General features: G+C 45.2%; 2 protein-coding genes across 3 annotated transcripts in view; one reads left to right on the forward strand and one right to left on the reverse strand.

Annotated features, from left to right (window-relative positions):
* Positions 1–8720, forward strand: part of sntb2 (syntrophin, beta 2) — a 16292-nt gene extending 7572 nt beyond the window's left edge. Inside the window, exons 2-7 of the mRNA XM_062389110.1 lie at positions 2909–3128; positions 3395–3605; positions 4549–4691; positions 5229–5425; positions 6193–6383; positions 6568–8720. Of these exons, the coding sequence (XP_062245094.1) occupies positions 2909–3128; positions 3395–3605; positions 4549–4691; positions 5229–5425; positions 6193–6383; positions 6568–6660 (1055 nt within the window). The 3' untranslated portion in view covers positions 6661–8720. The remainder of the gene's footprint in view (positions 1–2908; positions 3129–3394; positions 3606–4548; positions 4692–5228; positions 5426–6192; positions 6384–6567) is intronic.
* Positions 8721–9575: 855 nt separating this feature from the next.
* On the reverse strand, positions 9576–17992 carry cdk10 (cyclin dependent kinase 10). 2 transcript variants are annotated; one of them, XM_062389170.1, is made up of 15 exons: positions 17806–17992; positions 15260–15515; positions 14669–14782; positions 14202–14274; positions 13914–13985; positions 13697–13799; positions 13339–13420; positions 13133–13200; positions 12203–12255; positions 11586–11655; positions 11332–11391; positions 11114–11237; positions 10769–10908; positions 10624–10676; positions 9576–10507 (listed from the first exon to the last, which is right to left on the reverse strand). In XM_062389170.1, the coding sequence occupies exons 3-15, from the start codon at positions 14756–14758 to the stop codon at positions 10413–10415; spliced, it is 1083 nt and encodes a 360-aa protein (XP_062245154.1). In that variant the 5' UTR covers positions 14759–14782; positions 15260–15515; positions 17806–17992; the 3' UTR covers positions 9576–10412. The 2 variants fall into 2 exon arrangements, with proteins under 2 accessions (XP_062245154.1, XP_062245155.1); XM_062389171.1 differs by lacking the exon at positions 14669–14782 and having other exon boundaries at positions 17806–17990.
* Positions 17993–18619: the final 627 nt, after the last annotated feature.

Consider the following 18619-nt stretch of genomic DNA (forward strand, 5'->3'; position numbering starts at 1 on the left):
GTAAACAACTTCCGACCGTATTGTTACGAATCTTCAGATTTCACGTGGTTCACTTATCAACTCTCCGACAGAAGAAATGAGGACGTAACAACTGAATCAATCTGTCCGTCGTGTTTTTAGCATCTGAGCTGGGAACAGAATCCACATCCCAGCACAATGGCTTTGATTTCTGTGGACACATCAAAGCCTGAACCAGATCCCAGCCCTTTTAATTTAGGCCGAACAGATGAAGATGAATAGAAGCAGATGTACGCTGGTCGGCGGTGCCAACAAATTACACAACACAGCATTCATGGGCCTCATGCCTCAGAGGCTTCTCACAACCAGAGCTGTGAAGATATCTGCCCGCAACAATCTGAACGACGTGAAACACACAATGAATAAGTTCGAGTCAGAGAAATAGAGAAATGATTTAAAATAAATAACACAACAGAAGTTTTCCTGATGATTGTCTCTTTGGTTTGACTGAGAGACGATAAACTAAATATCTGCTCTTCACTCGTCTTTGTGTTCTGACTGAAGTGTGGAGTTACAAGTATGACAGCATTTTATTTATCATTAAAATAAGTGCTCTGAATGCACTGGAGCAGGTTTCATCAGGCAGCCGGCTCGTCTACGTGTCAGCATCCAATCAGACTCAAGGAAAGCAGTCAGGTGACCTGTCCTCTGACTGCAGGACGACGCAGGGTGATAACACAACAGGCTCCAGCTTTTTACACAGTTTAACTTTATAAAATAACTGTAAGTCATTTAACGTTGTCATCTCATATTAAATAATATAATCTTATTTTTCCAAAGAACATGACGAACTTCACGTTAAATGTGTCGCGTTGGTTTCCTGCCAGAAAGAACAGAAACCTGCTTCTCAGTCAGAAAGGACAAGGACCAGTTGTGGTTCCTAAAGGCAGTAAAGCCTGAGGTCAACGTGTCGGTGGCCGGAATTTAAATTATCTAGTCTCTGTGTAATTTGTGGGCCCCTCTATGGCCCCCGGTTCAGGAGATTCCTTGAGCCACCACTGGAGAAAGGGAGGAGCTAGACCGACATGGATTTTTGGGGGAGACACTAATATGAGGCTGTGGACGGAAAATATCTCAGCAGAACATCTCTGCTGATTATTAGTTCTGAAAGAGCTTTGCAGTGTTGACGTCCTCTCTCTCACACACACACAGACACACACACACACACACACACACACACACACGATGCTCTCACTCTCACTTAAGTTTGCAGGACTGATCCCAGTCCGTGTTGGTGTGGGCTCTGTGGTTGTGCGGAGGAGGCCCAGGGAGGTGGGGATCCATTTCTTGACTTGTTGCCTCAGCGTTACCACCAGCACCGCACTTCACTGTGACTCACACACAACGTAATGTACACACAGGCCGGCGTGCACGGTGCAGCTCTGTGCACGGTGCATATACGGCTCAGTCATTAAACATGCTTCTCTCTCTCTGAGATCATTTGAGAGTCCTGCCCAAGCCCGAGCACATTACTTTAGACTTGCATCATATTGTTTTCACGCACAGACACACACACACACACACACACACACACACATGCACACTTTCACAAACCTAATATCTCCTCGTTTTTAGTCTTGTCTCAAGTTTCATAAAGAGCGAACCGACCCAATAATCCAATACACACACACAAAGAGAGAGAAATGGACATGTCATGTACAGGGGATGATAAAAGAGTGTGTGTGTGTGTGTTTGTGTCTTTGTGTGTGTGTGTGTGTCTGTGTGTGTGTGTGTCTGTCTATGTGTGAGGCCTGGCCGTGTACAAGGCCTCCGGACCAAATTTGGAAAGTGGATCCTCCACAGTGGAGCAGGAGTCATTCTTTAACAAACATCTGCCAAACACAGCTGCTCAGCCAAGTCCAGTGTGTTTTTGTAGATGATGTCACACTGGGACCTTCGTGTCCTCATGGGACCTCTGTGTCCTCAGTGGACGTCCTGGTAGAGAAGAAGCCGCTCTTCAACCCGTCCTTGCGTCCTTTTATTTTGGAAAACATACTGTATCTGTAATTAGGTGTGTTTAAAACACTCCACCTCTTTCCACACCGTGTTATAAAAGTCGAGCCCTGCCATCGCCCACCAGTGAATTCAAACACAGAGGAAGTTCTGACTTCTCCCAGGAAACGTCCAGAGTGTTTCCTCGTGGCTCAGTTCACGGCCGATCACATGGTACATCCTGAGTGACAGGGTGTTCTAGTCCCACAGCTGGTCACACTGTCCACACACTGGCTGCTCTCAGAGACTGAACAGCCGTGTGGGTCGGCCTGCTCAGCCAAACACACGTTACAGTAAATCACGACCTGAAGGAACATCTGTGGATCTGTGGTGTAGTGAAGAGGAGGAGGAGTGGTGGACAATGAGGAGTCTATGAATCCAGAATGATCTTGACTTTTAGGAAATGATTTGTTTCTCAGAGTCACTGGAACTGAAAGTGAACTGAAAGCACATAAAGATCAGAACATCTGTAATTGTACAAAACTTTGTAGGTGTTAAAGATTTGCCTCAGAGGTCATAGGTTAAAACGCTGTAACTGCTTCATATGACGTGTGTGTGTGACAGGGAGACGGAGCTCAGAGACTCTGCAGTGAAATGCCTGAGGAGAGATTATTATTGTTATTGCCATTATTAATCTGTTGTGTAACTCTTTGTATTGTAACCACTGGTTTTCTTGCACTGCAGCACTTTGTAATTTGTGTTAAATTATAATTATGATGCTGGATAATCTCTGAGCCCCCCCACACACACACACACACAGACAGACACACACACACACAGTGCACCATCAGGGGGCGAACTGGGATCCACTGTCTCACCCCTCAATGGTTGGTGATCAAACCACCGACCTCCTGCCCAGTGGACCATGTGACATGTGTCCTCCTCTCCTCCTCTCTAGTGAAGTACATCCGCGAGGTGTCTCCGCTCTTCAAGAAGCCGTCCCTGGTGGCCGACCTGCCGTGGGACGGCGTCCGGCCGCAGTCGCCCAGCTACAGCGGCAGCGAGGACTCGGGGTCGCCCAAGCACAGCGGCTCGTCCTCCTCCAAAGACAAGAAGGTCATCAGCCTGAGGATGTGCTTCATCAGCAGGAACCTCACCATGCCGGATCTGGAGAGCAGGTCTGAGACTCCTCCGTGTTTGTGTTGAGAGAAATAGCTGAGTGTGTGGGAGCTAGGGTGTGGTTGTGTGTGTGTGTGTGTGTGTGTGTGTGTGTGTGTGTGTGTGTGTGTGTCTGTGTGTGTGGTCCTACCTCTGTTCATTTGATTGGAATGTTGCTTTGGGAGATAGGGAGCATTAAAACATTCTCTTTGAGGTTATTAATGAAATGAACAATATGAAAAGCAGTCAGCAACACGTGAAAGAAGTTAACCAAGTTTCTCCTCAGGCTCCTGGAGCTCCACTCCCCCGACGGCCAGCACACGGTGGTGCTGCGCTGTAAGGACGGCCCCTCCGCCTCCGCCTGGTTCACCGCCGTCCACACCAACATCGCCGCCCTGCTGCCACAGACCCTGGCTCACGTCAACGCCTACCTGGGGGCCTCGTCCTCCACCTCCACACACCCCCACCTCAAACACATCGGCTGGTTGGCCGAGCAGGTAACTTCAGCAGCATGTGACAAAGTGCCGGGGATCGAACCGCTGACCCGCTGGTCAGTGGACGACTCGCTTTACCTCCTCAGCCCTGAAGGAGACGTCTTGTCTTCCCTTGTGGGATGGGAGAAGCTGTCATTTCCACCATCTTATTCTGAGTCATCGGTCCGGACCAGTTAGAGAAGAGTGGAGCATTTGTGAAACATGTTTATTCTCTGAGTCACAGAATGAGAAGAATTATGCTAAATGCTAAGAAGGAGCTAACTGAGCAGGAACACTCGAGGCAGGAACAAGAATCCAAACGTGAAACTATCATGAATCAACACACGTTCTGAAGTATCAACACAGGACGAGATAACACAACTTTACAGACACACACACGTTGACAACTGGGACTGAACTGGTGCAGTGAGATGTGTTCACTGGGGGAGCAGCAGCTCAGGAGCTCCTCTCTCACTCTGCTTCACTTCTACTTTGACAGATCAAGTTTTCATTCAACGTATGGATGTGTGGCTCAGACAGGAAACACACACAGTGGGAGTTTCCGCTGCATTAAACTGTTTCCTGTGGAGCCCACCTGCGCACACACACACACACACACACACACACACACACCTACACACACACACACAGGGTCTGGGTTTCATGTCACTGCTTCTCACTTGAACTCCACCAACACTGCGCTCACTCACCTGTGACTCACACACACACACACACACACACACACACACACACACACACACACACACACACTCGCCCGCCCAGCTCTTACCACAAAGCTGTCGTGACTTCAGTTTTTGTGTTTTTTTTACCCGGGTGTGTAACCTCCTCACTCTGTTCTTCCGGGGGGGGGCTGGGACTCGGGTGTGTGACCCTCTGACTCTGTTCTTCCGGGGGGGGGGGGGGGGTCTGGGACTCGGGTGTGTGACCCTCTGACTCTGTCCCTCAGGTGCAGCTGGAGGGCGGCCGGCAGCAGTACCGCCCCCTGGTGATGGCCCTGACGGAGAAGGACATCCTGCTGTTTGAGTCGGTGCCCTGGAACAGAGAGTGTTGGTCCATGCCTCTGCTCACACACCCACTGCTAGCCACCAGGTGAAGACCAGTTCGATCTGTTCATGTGGAAACGCTTCATGACTGGGACGTTGTTTACTTCTCACCCACATGTGTGGAGTTCAACAGTTTCTAAGTTTAGAAAGAAAGTGGAACCAAAGTTATTTAGGAAGAGGTTTTGTGACAAATGAAACTCGGGGGACTTCAGCAGGGAACCAATCAAAGACCAGTTCCTCCTGTTCAGTCAAAAAGGACCTGAGCTAATTCTTCCTCATTTCCTTTTCCATCAACCAAGTTTCTTTTTGCCACGAGTGCAGTGATCTACCTTCAAACAGCATCCACTTCAATTTAAACATATCAAATAATAATTTATTAAACGTGGTCGAAGAGAAGCTCCGTAAGTGGAGAAGAGGTCGGATTCAATCTGTGGACTGATCCAGAAACAGTTTGAGGAACATCAACATGTCGTCCATCAGGGATGAAGAAGTGAAATCCTGATGGAGAACTGAGCTCCTGTATGTTCATGTCTCTCTCTCTCTCTCTCTCTCTCTCTCTCTCTCTCTCTCTCTCTCTCCTCAGACTGGTCCACTCGGGCAGTGCCCGGGAGTCCCCCGCCCCGGGGGCCGACCTGGTGTTCGTCACGCGGACGGGGACGGGCCGGGGCATCGAGTCGCACCTCTTCCGGGTGGAGACCCACTGGGATCTGTCCTCGTGGACGCGGGCGCTCGTGCAGGGAGCGCACGCCGCCGCCGAGCTCATCAAGGAGGTCTCTATCGGTGAGTGGGCCCCCCCCCGATGACACAGAGGGCAGGGGGTGGGTCGTCTGGACTCTGACAGGTCACAGCTCTACAACCAAGCAACAGTTCAAACTATGAGTTCTAGATCTTTAATGTCATTAAACAAAGTGTACAACATGATCAATTTGGTTCATTTAGAAACTGAGGCAGGATGAATTGGACGACAGTGAGCCGCCATCAAGCCACAATATCCTGGATTCAGAAGCGGCCATCTTGTGCCAATGATCTTGCTCTCGATCTTTCTAGACACAAAGTCCATCTATTGGTCAGAACAGCTTATTTCTTTTTTAAGATAGATTTACAGACGGACTTTTAACAGGTCAGTAAACTGTGACTGGGACAGGAAGCTCCCGACAGAGCAGCTCTGTAGGAAAACCAGAGGAGAGAGTTTCCACTCAGAACAATCGTTGGCTGCTGCAGCGGCTCTGGAACTCTTCCCTCCTCCCGTCCTGCAGACACACAAACACAACGTTGTGTAGGAACAATCGGGTTGTTCAGGTCACAGCGAGGCACGACTGCTTTCAGATCACATGACCTCCCAGATAAAGTATCAGGTTCATTCAGATCCTCCAGAGTCACTTTGTCTGAGGAAGTTATTATTACTGTTCTCAATATTATAAGTATCAGACGTCTCCTGTCACTGGGTGGGATTCTGTCAATAAAGGAACTCAGTGGAGGGACCACAGTTCCCATCAGGCCTGGAAACCCCCCCCCCCACACCTGTTTGACTCGCCCTCTCGTTCCAGGCTGCACGTTGAACCGGCAGGACGTCCGGCTGACGCTGCACTACGAGAAGGGCTTCACCGTGACCAGGGAGCAGGTGGAGCCGTCGGGCGGCGCCGTGCTCTTCAGGTACCCCTACGAGAAGCTCAAGATGTCTGCTGACGATGGAATACGCAACCTCTACCTGGACTTCGGGGGTCCAGAGGGAGAAATGGTGAGTTTCACCGGTCACATGACCAGAAACAAGGTTTAGGGTGAAACTGAGTCTTTACAGCTTTGATTATTGATAAAGTGGCTGTTTGATCCAGATGTGACGACTTTAATTAAATAAACTGAGAAGCAAATAGCAGCAAATCCTCACAGTGTCAATAAATATGTCCTGCCTCCCCCCCCTCCAGGTGTTTGACCTCCACTCGGGTCCGAAGCCCGTGGTGTTCGTCCTCCACTCCTTCCTGTCGGCCAAGCTCACTCGCATGGGGCTGCTGACGTGAAGCGACGGCAGCCTGGCTGAGAGGACGGGCCCAGGCAGAGCGGGGGGGGGGGGGGCTGAGATGCCCCGGAGATGCTGATAAAGAAGGGGGGGGGGGGGTGTTAACGTCTTATATTTTCCAGTTTCAAAAATGTGCCTTCTCCTCCAGCTTCTCCTTGACCTCCTGCGAGAACAGTAGGCGGCACTTTGCTGCGAGTCAGTTTCAACACACGAAGCTGCAGTATTACACGTCTCATAGGACTCAGAGTCTCAACCTGATACGTGACACTTCCAGCAAAGATACTAAGGACGTCTCTGTCAGACCATGAAAACCCAGCCGAGCTCTGATTGGTGGACGCTCCCTGGTTTCTACTCGATGCCTTTCATTCCTCGACAGCCTTCTAATGTGCTTTGGGCTCTTTTCAATGTGTTTCTGTGGTGGCGTGTGTGCGATGCTTTAGGGTCAGAATGCTAAAGGAGCAGAGATTGTGTGTGTGTGTGTGTGTCTGTGTGTGTTGGCTTGATAGTGCGCCTGCTGTCTGACAGACTCACCTTTTAGCACATTCTCTCAAACTACTGTTTAATCAGGATCGCCGCCTGTGCCTTTCCACACGGAGTCAGAGACGCTCGGATTCTCTTTTCCTTTTATTTCTCACAATCAGAGAATTTGAAGCTTTTTAAAATGCACGAGCTGTAGTTTCATAGTTAGAGTTTATACAACATGACTTTGTTTTTGTGTCACCTGTGTAAATCTCCCTGAAGCTCGACTTCCTGTCGTTGAATCTGACGAGAGGGCGTGTCACCTCCACATCGTTCCACCTTCCTTCAGCTTCCTCGTCTCTTCGTTCAAGGTGACAGAGGAACCTGGCTTTTGATATTCTAAATGTTATCAGCCATTATCTTCCAAATACATGCAAAGATGGTGACACGGGCTGAGATGGCAACAAAAGGAACAGATTTAGAGCTGTTAATCTGTTGTTCTTATTTCTTTTTATACTTTCACAGAGGATAACTCAAAGTTCCCTTTTCTGAGATAAACCTGCTGCTTCAGTATTATCATCATGAGAAATTATTCATTCCATTTTCTGCATCGAGGGACCAATTTGATATACGAGGCTCTGAGATTTGATTCTGTTTTATATGTGAGTCTGTGAACAGAAGTAAAGGAAAAGGATGAGGTTCAACACACAGATACATTATTTAAAATGTGAACGTTAGTCATGAAAACGTTTTTGTGAGAGAAACAACAGTAGTAACATTTACCATCATTAAACCTACTATTAAGAGCTGATTGTAAAATGATGGATTATGAGCCCAGATGAACGTACAGTGAGATTCATGTTGATAAAACTCAGCTTCAGGAAAACTCTCCTGTCCTCAGAGGAGAAACGTGTTACTCTGATGTTCTTATGATGGTTTAACAACTTATATATCTCTATTAAAATGTGTTGCTTGTTTTGAAAGCACATGTGTAACCATGTAGTTCATAGAGCTTTATTCAGCTCCTCCAGCCGACAGTTAATCAGTGGCTGCAGATTCTCTTCTTATGAAACACACGTGCAGAAGGTTTGAGTTTTATTTGGCCTGAAATGAAGTTTTCTTACTGCAACAGTAAAGTGTTGTGTTCCATCATCCTTCTTTACTTCACTTCTCATGTTAATCCGGTTTCTGACCCGCTGCTTGGATCTGATGGTCTGAAGTGAGTCAGACTTCAGGAAGCTCCCGGCCGTCCCCCTTTGAGCTCAATGCACTAATCAGTCGAAGCCCTTTTCTACGTGTGAATGTAAACCTCCTCCTCCCAGCGACTCTTTTGTATTCTCCTCTGTATTCCTGACCTGGTGGCTGTCCTGTCTATGCAACGCTTCAAAGAAGAGTTTTCTGAACCAAAGGTTAAAAACAATCTGTGGCAGCTTGCGTCCGACACAATCATTACACGGAAAAGTCACAATAGGATCAAATGCTGCTGCAACAACCTGTCATATGCAAAGTATTTTAGACTTTCCAAGTTACAGTATAAAATGTATGATAGTGATGTAATAACCTGAAGTGTAAATATCCACCAATAAAACTGTATGAATTATAGTTTAGTCTGTTTGTGGTTTGTTGTGTTGATGAGGAAATAATGAGGTCTTAATGTTTATTTAGCCGAATTACAACAACAACAACAACATGGCCACTAGATGACAGCAGCTGCAGAACCTACAAACCTCTCAACACAGGAAGTGCTTCACAATCAGAAATGCTTGACATATGTTCAAACCAAGAATTATAATAAATAAATACTAATGAAGGACAAATAAACACTGCAACCAAATTAATTAAGGATAAGTGATAAAATAATACAATTTAAAGTATGGAAAAATACTTAAATGTGTATGTTTATATATATATAATGTGTGTGTGTTTAAAATACGTTATTTGCAGCAGTGGTTAATAACATGATATAGATTTTATATGCAATCAAAAATACAATATTAAAATCTATAAAGATGTTGATAAAATTAGATTGATCCATAATAGCTTAATAATTATGTGTTTATATGCTTGTTTATATAAACATTTAAATGTTTATTTATATATATAATGTGTTTAAAGTACAATATATGTACACTGTGATCTAAATGGTGATTTAATTAGATTTATCTATTATAGTAAACTTAATTTTTTATTACACTGTATATACATCGGGTCTCTTATTTTTGAAATACTCAGCGGATGCTAGCTTGTTTTTGTTCGGTCTCTGCAGAGCTGTCACTCTTTAGCTACACACACACACACACACACACACACACAACTGACATTTCAAATAGAGAAAAAACAGAGTTGCTGGTTTGGCATTTCTTATGATTATGGTCTGAACACATTTAGAGGCTCTAACAGTCACATGATCAGTGTCACATGCTCTTCATCCAGCCACTCACAGCCAGGGGTCCGAACACGAGTGATTCTACTGAGGCGGCCACAGTTTATTTACAGTAAATTACAGTTTGACTGTACACCAAAGATGCTTCACTTCCTGTCACTATCCAGAAATGAAGTAAAAGTATTTCAGATCAGCAGATGTGTCCTCAATACGTCTTGGGTCCATTCACACCTGAACCTAGAGCTGCCCTCTGTGTTAGAATCACACGGGACAGATGTTAACTCCAGGTGTGAACAGGGCCTTGTTGGACAGAACCAGGTGAACTGATAAAACTCAGATGACCTACAGCTCCACGATGTCCCTGAACACATCCTCCACAAACAGCTGCTGTTCTGTCAGAACTCCTCCTCAAACAGAATCAGTGGTAAATGGTTTTTATTTATAAAGATCTTTTCTAGACTTGATGACTCAAAGCACAAACAATCATCAGATTCACGACTTTGACACAGAAGCTGGTCAGTGACGATCAGATCAGACCTGAGATCTGCTCTTACTTCCAGTTTCCCTCATGAATCAACAGATCTGGTTCCTGATGAATGATTCTGAGCAGATCCAGGTCGAGTCCGAGCGACTGTCTCCTGCACAGACTGATCGTTTCGATGTTCAGGTCCAAACGAGAGGAGAACACATCGGCCTGTTTGTAAAGTCCCTTTTCCTTCAAGCACAGACATCTGCAGCTTTATGGATTTAAGAACTAATCCAGAAGCATTGAAGATATTTATATTGTTCCGATGAGCAGGTCAAAGTTCTACTGAACACTTAAGTCCTGCTCTGAGGAGCAGATCCATGTTCCCCATGTGGACGGAGGAACCACGGCATCATCAGCATCTTCATCCATCCATCCATCATCTTCACACTTTGCTGCGTTTGCTGTGGCTCTCTGCTCGAGGAGCCGCTCGTTTGTTGCGATGGTGCGGGAAGGTTGGCATCAGGTCCGGTTCACAGGCTGTGGAGAGAAACAGCCGTTAAGCAGCAGCTGCAGCAGCAGAGAGGACACGAGCAACTGACCCACAGACACGTCTGTGCCTTTATATATATACACAGTCTATGGTCTGTACTCACGGAGAGGCTTCTCTTTGAAGTACGAACTCTCCAAACTGTCTGTGGCCGTCGCTCTGCATCAGGACAGAAGAGAAAGAATCAGACAAAGCGTTTTAACTAGTCTGTGTGTGTGTGTGTGTGTGTGTGTGTGTGTGTGTGTGTGTACCTGCGCTGTGGGTTGTACATGAAGAGCAGGTTGAGCAGTCTGTGTCCAGCCTCAGACAACCAGGTGAATTTATTCTTCAGGTTGTTGTACGGCTGCTTCCTCAGACTGTACTGACCCACGAGGGGCAGCTGAGAGAAACCCTGACACACACACACACACACACACACACACACACACACACACACACACACACACACACACACACACACACACACACACACACACACACACACACACACACACACACACACACACACACACACACACACACACACACACACACTCCTCTATCACCATCAAACATCACAGACAGAGAGAGTTGAGAGGTCACAGCTGGATTCTCACCGGCCAGATGTTTTCATTGGGTGTCCCCAGCAGCTGGACGACCAGGTCCACCTGCTGGATCTCAGAGGTTCCAGGCAGCAGAGGCTTGTGAGCCAGCAGCTCAGCCAGGATGCAGCCGACCGCCCTGCCACACACATCATGGAATCTTCATATGAACCGTTCATCCTCAGAGAGAGAACACATGCATGTGTGTATGTTTGTTACCATTAGACACTTACCACATGTCCAGAGCTGTAGTTTGGTTCTTGGTCCCTAGGAGGAGCTCTGGGCTTCTGTACCTGCAGACAGGTGACAGAGGAGGGAGCACATGTGACAAAGACCCGACCAGTCTGAGGTAATGGATCTAACACAGGTGGAGATTACTGGGAGGGATTAGAGGGAAGAGGCTGAACAGACAGATCAGAGCATTAGTGCGGGTTGGGAATGAGGCTAGAGGGACATTCACAGTTTACTGGTTCAAATGGACACTCACCACAGTGTGACCACTCTGGGGGTCATGGGCTGCTGTGGGATACCGTACATCCTCGCCAACCCGAAATCAGCTGCACACAGGAGGAAGAAAACACGTCCAGTAAAACACCACCAGCAACCTACTGGGGAACTTTCATTATCGACTCATGTGTTCGAAGATTTAAAATCCACAGTGACAGAAAACAGGAAAGCAGCAAATGCACGGAAGGTTAACCAGTGAATATTTTTGCACAATAAATAACAATGAATTTATTATGAAAATGTCTGATTTGTTTTCTGACAAGTGACCAAACCATTAATCCAGAAATCGAGGTTCCTGGACAAAATAATCTTAATCCAACATCGACTCTTTGTCTAAAAGGTTTTCAGGTTAATAATTTCACTCTGCTCTGATTGGCCAGCTGATCTACTCTATTGTGATTGGTCAACAGCTTCCAGCATCCGCTCTCGCTTCACCTGGCGTTGCTGGGGGGGGGGGGGGGGGGGGGGGGGGCAGACTAGCCGCTTGGCTTACATTATGCAAAAGTGAGGCCTTGTGACATGTGATCACAAAGATGTGGAAGTGTTGTCTGGATCATTGACGAGTGCACAACTGTTACAATCACACAAAAGGCTCACCGATCTTTACGCAGCCTTTGTCTGTCATCAGCAGATTAGACACCTTCAGGTCCCTGATAACGAGATGAAGAGGATGATGAGGCAGATGCAGAAACGACAGAGGCTCAACGTGAAGCTGACTTCAACCTTTCCATGGAGGGACGGTCAAACAGTAATAAAGCTTTCATTCATTAAAAAAAACTGTGCATTAAAATAGGCATTAATTATTTTATTAGCAGATTATTTATTAATCTATAAATAGAATAAATGATAACTGAATTAATTATTCGATGATTGACTTAATACAAATAATGAAGTGAGATATTCAGTTCAATTTAAGAATAATGAAAATATTTTTTTTTCTATTTGATCATTCTGTGACAGTTGTGGTCGTCCATACTGATTCAACTTAATACTCATAACTTCTACATAACATTTAAGGATTTTAGATGCCGTTAGCTGCTACACAAAATTATATTCTACACAACTCAGAAACATTTGCTCCATCATGCTCGACTGCGAACAGGCTGCAGACTAATGATCACGACATTTCATATTAATTGAGTCTAATTTCTCAGTGAAATGTTCTCATTGAATTTGTCTGCTAGCTCGCGGACTAGCCATAATTTAGCAAAGCAACCCCCCTTGTAACCACCAGCTGCTAATGTTAGCTTCTGCCGTGTGTTTTCTATTCTGTCATGAATGTAAACGGCAGGGTGAGCAGACTAGAGGCTAAAGCTAGTTTGACAATGAGCCAACAGTAACAGATAATTCAAATGTGTAAGTTGGTTCCTGTCCTGGTTCAGATATGAGTTTAATAAACAGAAGCATTTGTGTCCTTCTCTGAGGAAAAAAGAATAAATAAATAAAAAGCAGATCATTTGAGTGTTTAGTACAGAAACCTCCCCGGAGCTTTAGTTGCTTGGTTTCCAGTGAACGTGTGGGACTGACCTGTGTATAATAAAGTTGTGGTGGAGATATTCCAAACCTCGGAGCAGCTGTAGGACAATACATTTCACCTGGAACAGAGAAAAGAAACTTATATAAAAACCAAACCACTGCGGAAAATCCTTTCAAAATCAATTCACACATTTAAATGCGTCTTCCAAAGAAATGTAAACATAAAGAAATGAGATAAGAACTTCACTCCGTCCTACCTGAGCCTCAGAGAACGGCGTCTGCATGTTCTCCAGCAAACTGGCCAGGTCCTGTTCACAGTAACTCATCACCAGAAACAGACTGAACAGGAAACACACAAACAGTGTTAACATTCACTTCTCATGGGATCATTACGTTTCATTTCATGTTGATTACATATAAGATGTGAGCTGTTGAAAATCCAGATTCTAAAATAGTGACATATATTAATTTGAAAATCGATTTATAGCTGGAAAGATAAATGTCACTGTCGCGGCTGAATAATTTTAATGGATATATGCGATTATTGATGGTTTTGTTGACTGAGTGTGTGTGATTGTGAGTGTGTGAGAGTGTGTGTGTGTGTGTGACTGTGACCTCTCCAGCTGGCTGCCCACGACCACCTCCTTCAGCTCCACTATGTTGGGATGTCTCAGCCTCAGCAGCAGGGTGATCTCTCTCAGGCTGCTGATGGGGACGCCTGTCAGACAGGGCGCAGGGCACAGAGGACACAGTGAGATTTCTAACATGTTGACACTGATGTTGTTGATTCCAGGCAAACGCACACAAACTAGCGTGAAACAAGTGGCCTCACCATCTTTCTCTTTGTCCATTCGGACCTTTTTCAAAGCTACAATCTCATCGGACTTGGTGTCCCGGGCTCGGTCTGTGATAAGGAAGAGGAGCAGGTTATTTACAGCTCCAGAAAGCAGGCTTGAAACTCCTAGAAGAAGAAGAAACCACAATCTGCAGCTTCTCATCTCTGGAGCCTTCAAGCCAGAGTCCAGGGTTGAATCAGAGTTTGTTGAAACCTGCTTGTTTGAATATAAATCTGATGTTTCCCAGTCCCACTGATCTCCAGGGTGTGACGTGAACAACTCACACACGATGCCGTAGGTTCCTTCTCCAATCCGGTTGAACTTCTCAAACTCTCGGACGCTCCTGCAGCTTCCGAACTGAAACAGAAGGAAACGAGGAGGAGACGTCACAGAGGTTCTCTCATCTTCTCCTCCAGGGTTCTACTGAAGGTTCAGAGCAGGACCATCACTGAGGAATCCCACATGTTCACGTGAGCACCTGGAGCTGACGTGATAAACCACGTGGTTGTGACCTGTGCAGTGGGTCCTGATGTAGGAACATGGGATTATGATGAACAGATTATTAACCCAGTGACACCGTGAAGCTTCACAACAAACGAGTTATTTAATGACGACCCCAGTGTGTGTGTCAGGATTGTGATGAAGTAGAACACACAACTCGCTTCACGGTGCACACGTTTCCTTCCCCCTGCTGCAGCAGAACTTGTCCCCACTTCGGACTCGTTCCCCGGCGGAGCAGTCCTCCTCTTACCCGGTCGCTCTGAGGCACCGTGAAGGTCTGGTTGTTCTTGATGGACTTCAGCCGGATCCGGTCCGGTTCTTCTTCTCCTGCGGCCTCCATCTTTTTCTCAAAAGCTCGTTTCAGCTTCGGAGGGAAACACAAACGTCGGTTAAAGCGTCAACTCGACACACTTGTGGGCGCCGCCATTTTGTTTTGTTTTGTTTTGAGCCCCCGAGAACAGGAGCGACTTCCTCTTCTTCGTCGGTGATTTACGGTAGTTAGTATCCTGTTATGAACAACACTGCCCTGCCACAGTCCAGTGGCCGGTTAGTGAAGTTCATTTTAATCCTCAGTGAATCAAGTGGAAGATGAATTATTAAAATAATTATTTTTTTCAATTTGATGACGCAACAGCTACAAGAAGTCCCAACACGTGTAAAGACTTCCCTGAGTCGTAGCCTGTGGCCATTCTACCTCGGATGGTTGAAATATTAGATCTTATTAAAAAGTGACACATGAGTCGGGTGAGTCTTCTGTTGCTTTAAATCACCACATGAATCCGATTCCATATTTGGGTTGAAAAGGACTTTCACCACATGTTGGTTTAAAATCTGATCTCACCTTTGATCCTCAGCTGACCTCGTGTGACAGGAGGTTTCCAGTCACTGCCTGGTCACTGGTTTCTTCCCCACTACGAAGGGGGTGGAGGCCGGCCTCCGCTCTTTGGCGGAGTCGGCTAGCGTCATGGTGGAGGTGGAGACATGGAGGTTCTCTCGGGACGGAGCCGTGATGAGGATGGCAGGAGGACGTGGAGACGAGTCCACTGAATCCGATTCAGAGTGGTTGCAGGGCTGTGATGGGGGGGGGCTCTCTGTAACTGAGATCAGAGACACACACGTTGGGTCAGACAGGTATATGGACTACATGTAAATATGTATGTCTTCCACACAGTGAAGCTCAGTACAGCAAAGATCTCTCAGCTGGAAGGATTGTGTTGTTTATGACATATTTGTGTGTGTGAACAAAATAACAGACGACACATTGACACATTTTCACAACTTGGTAGAAATATTACTGGGGAGTTGACAACCAGATGATTAACCATTGAAACCAGTCAGACAAAGGTCAAAGGTCAATGGAAATATGGTCTGAATAACACATTATCCAAGAAATCTCCACAAATTATCGACATTCTTATACTAAAAATCATAAAAGCTTATATTGGTCAGAAGATGATTCATCATCAAATTATGTCATGTTGCATCAACCACCTTAGGATCCCAGAGCTTCTACAGACTGAACAATCATTTATGATGTGGTAGGAATTACGTCACTATGATGTCACTATGAAATTGTACAGTTACAGTATAAGTTAGCGTTGCCTCACAGGGGTGAACAGCCTGCAGGGTGTAAGTCGTCCTAGGGTTAGGTTTCATCTTTCGTCTGAAGGATGATTTACAGTCATAGGAAAGTTGTTTTCTACCTTCACCAGAACTTCTCCTCTCTTTTAATTCCTCACAGATATAAAAGGACCTGCAGGTCAGGTGAGGTCAACCTGAGAGGATTTCCAGCAGCGTGCGTGTGTGTGCATGTGTGACGTCAGAGTGTGTGTGTTTGAAACGCAACAGCACCTTTTAAATTGGATTGTGCTACTTTCTCAAGAGCATTACAGACTGATGCATGACGGAGCAGAAACACTTTCTCACCTACTTGAATCAAAACAGGCTCCAGATATCTTAACAGTGCTGAACTGAACTGAACTGTGGTCGAGGTGAGGCCCGGACAAACTGCACAACACAACAGGGTCATGAGGACGGATTAGAGAACTGATAATAGTGGAGCTGCTTGGTTGGCATGATTTAACTGAGCACTGATCAGTAATGATGCTCTGAACACCCAGAGTGAGGGACCTGACAAATGTGAGTGATGGGTTATTGCTACACTTATTTATATATATATAGACATACATAGCAGCTGAAGACTGCAAATTATCTTGGCTGCATTTTATACACACACTTATTAGGTTAAAATCCATCAAACAACATAAATACATTTGATTCTCTCAAGAAAAGTTGCTTATCATTTGATGATTTCCAGGAATAATTTATACAAATTAAAAACATTTCTAAAAAAGTATATTTGAGACAATTTTTTTCTGTTTTTAATATCAAATTTAAAGTAAACTATGCCCATTTAGAATGATTTATCAGTCTCTGATTTTCATCGTTCCCCGCACGACGCCCGAGGTGATTATGACAGATTAGTGAGAACATCCGTTAACAGCAGCACAGGAAACACTGCAACATGTGCATGGTCATGTTTTTTATGAACAAGCTTGAATTAATATCATTAATGAGCTTCAACCAAATCCAGAGATAATGAGCCTCATGTGTCTCCATCACTATTTGGACGTCAGGAGCAGAAAAGTTCAGGAACTTCTTCTCAAGCTCATTTTGATGATGCATTGCCATCTCCTGGTACAATGAATTATCACAACAACTTATTAGCAGAGGACAAAATATGTGTTGATGAGAGTTATAATAAAAGATCCATCAACAGATCCTGCACAAAAAAACAAATGATGAGGGAATAAAAAGAATAATTCACATTAAGATCTTGCAGTGTTACAAAATTATTATTTGTCAATGTTTGAAGACAGATAGAGCAGCTCAACAGATTTCAGACCTTCTCAACTAAAAGTCATAAATGAGCAGAGCAGGTGGAAGAACTCATCCACAGAATCATCTGAGAAGCAGGTTGAAAGTGGCCACAAAGAAAATGAGATCTCCTCTGAGGACCCGTGTCTGACATCGACTCTAATAAGAGGTCATGTGACCATTGAACTTGAAACCAGGATTCATATTATTACACATTATAATTATTCTGATGCTCGTCACCTTGTTAGCTCAGGTCTTGTTACTGATTAAAAACACTGTGGCTGATTATCGTAAACAGAAAGACAGACTTCACTTCACATGTGTGTGCTGGGTCAACCTGAACTTAAACATTCCCAGAGTACAGTGAAGGATCCAGGTCAAATCCACTTTAAATCCACACTGACTCATCAATTAATCCTCATAACGTGTCTGATGCTGCAGGTTTCATGTTGTTTCCGTCAGCTGCAGCTTCCTCCTGACGATCATCTGAGTTCTGAGGAGATCTCCTACCTGGTTCTTCCCTGTGGCTGGGTCCAGACCCCATCAGGCTTCAGCTCTGTGCAGGTCCACATGCATGACGCTCACATGTTGGTTTGTTTTGTTTCAGTTTATGTTGAAGCAGATTCAGAGTGTGTGTCTGAGATCCTGTGACACGTCTGAGCCGATCGTCCTCTCCCTCCCTGTGTCCGTCCCCCCCTCTGTCTGGTGAGACACTAATCCTGCACAGCAGTAAGAGAGACTGGATTTAAAGGGCGAACGAGGGTAACGCCTTCAAACCCTGACTTTATTATGAGAAAAGTCTATAAACGATTCCTATGAACAATATGTTTGCTTCTAGGTGAAGTTCTCCTCACTTAAGTTTAGTAGTTTTTGATACAATTATTATAATTTGGTGACTTTTTGCACAGTGTTTGACTTTTACTCTTACTGAACCTCTGTACTTCTTAAGTTCTTAAACCCTGTATGTGTGTTTTTAACATCCAGTGTGTAAGATTTAGGAGAAAGGATCTATGGCAGAACAATAGTTGTTTTCTTTACTCTAGAATGGGCCTTTGATATTTAAATATTTTATATTACTCTTTATTTACACCAGGAGAAGGTCCTCTCAATGGAGGCCGCCATGTTTTTTGTACGGTGGCCCAGACTGGACAAACTAAACCTTTGGAGTTTTAATGACAACTGAAGGTTTCTACTCATTCTCCTTTAAGTTTGGAAGGGGGGGGGGGGGTGAGGTGAGGGATATATGTATGGAAAGATATAAGTTATGAACATAACTATGGATATATTAGATTAGATCTATTAGATGACCGTCACCTTCTCTTGT

The sequence above is a fragment of the Platichthys flesus genome, chromosome 6 (assembly GCF_949316205.1).
Source record: "Platichthys flesus chromosome 6, fPlaFle2.1, whole genome shotgun sequence".
Lineage (NCBI taxonomy): Eukaryota > Metazoa > Chordata > Actinopteri > Pleuronectiformes > Pleuronectidae > Platichthys > Platichthys flesus.

Coding starts and splice junctions, on each gene's coding strand:
- cdk10 (XM_062389170.1), bottom strand. CDS start 14,758: ATGGAGGCCGCAGGAGAAGAAGAACCGGACCGGATCCGGCTGAAGTCC. Junction 11,238..11,331: donor ACTACAGCTCTGGACATGTG/GTAAGTGTCTAA, acceptor TGTGTGTGGCAG/GGCGGTCGGCTGCATCCTGG. Junction 10,508..10,623: donor CTTCAAAGAGAAGCCTCTCC/GTGAGTACAGAC, acceptor TTCTCTCCACAG/CCTGTGAACCGGACCTGATG.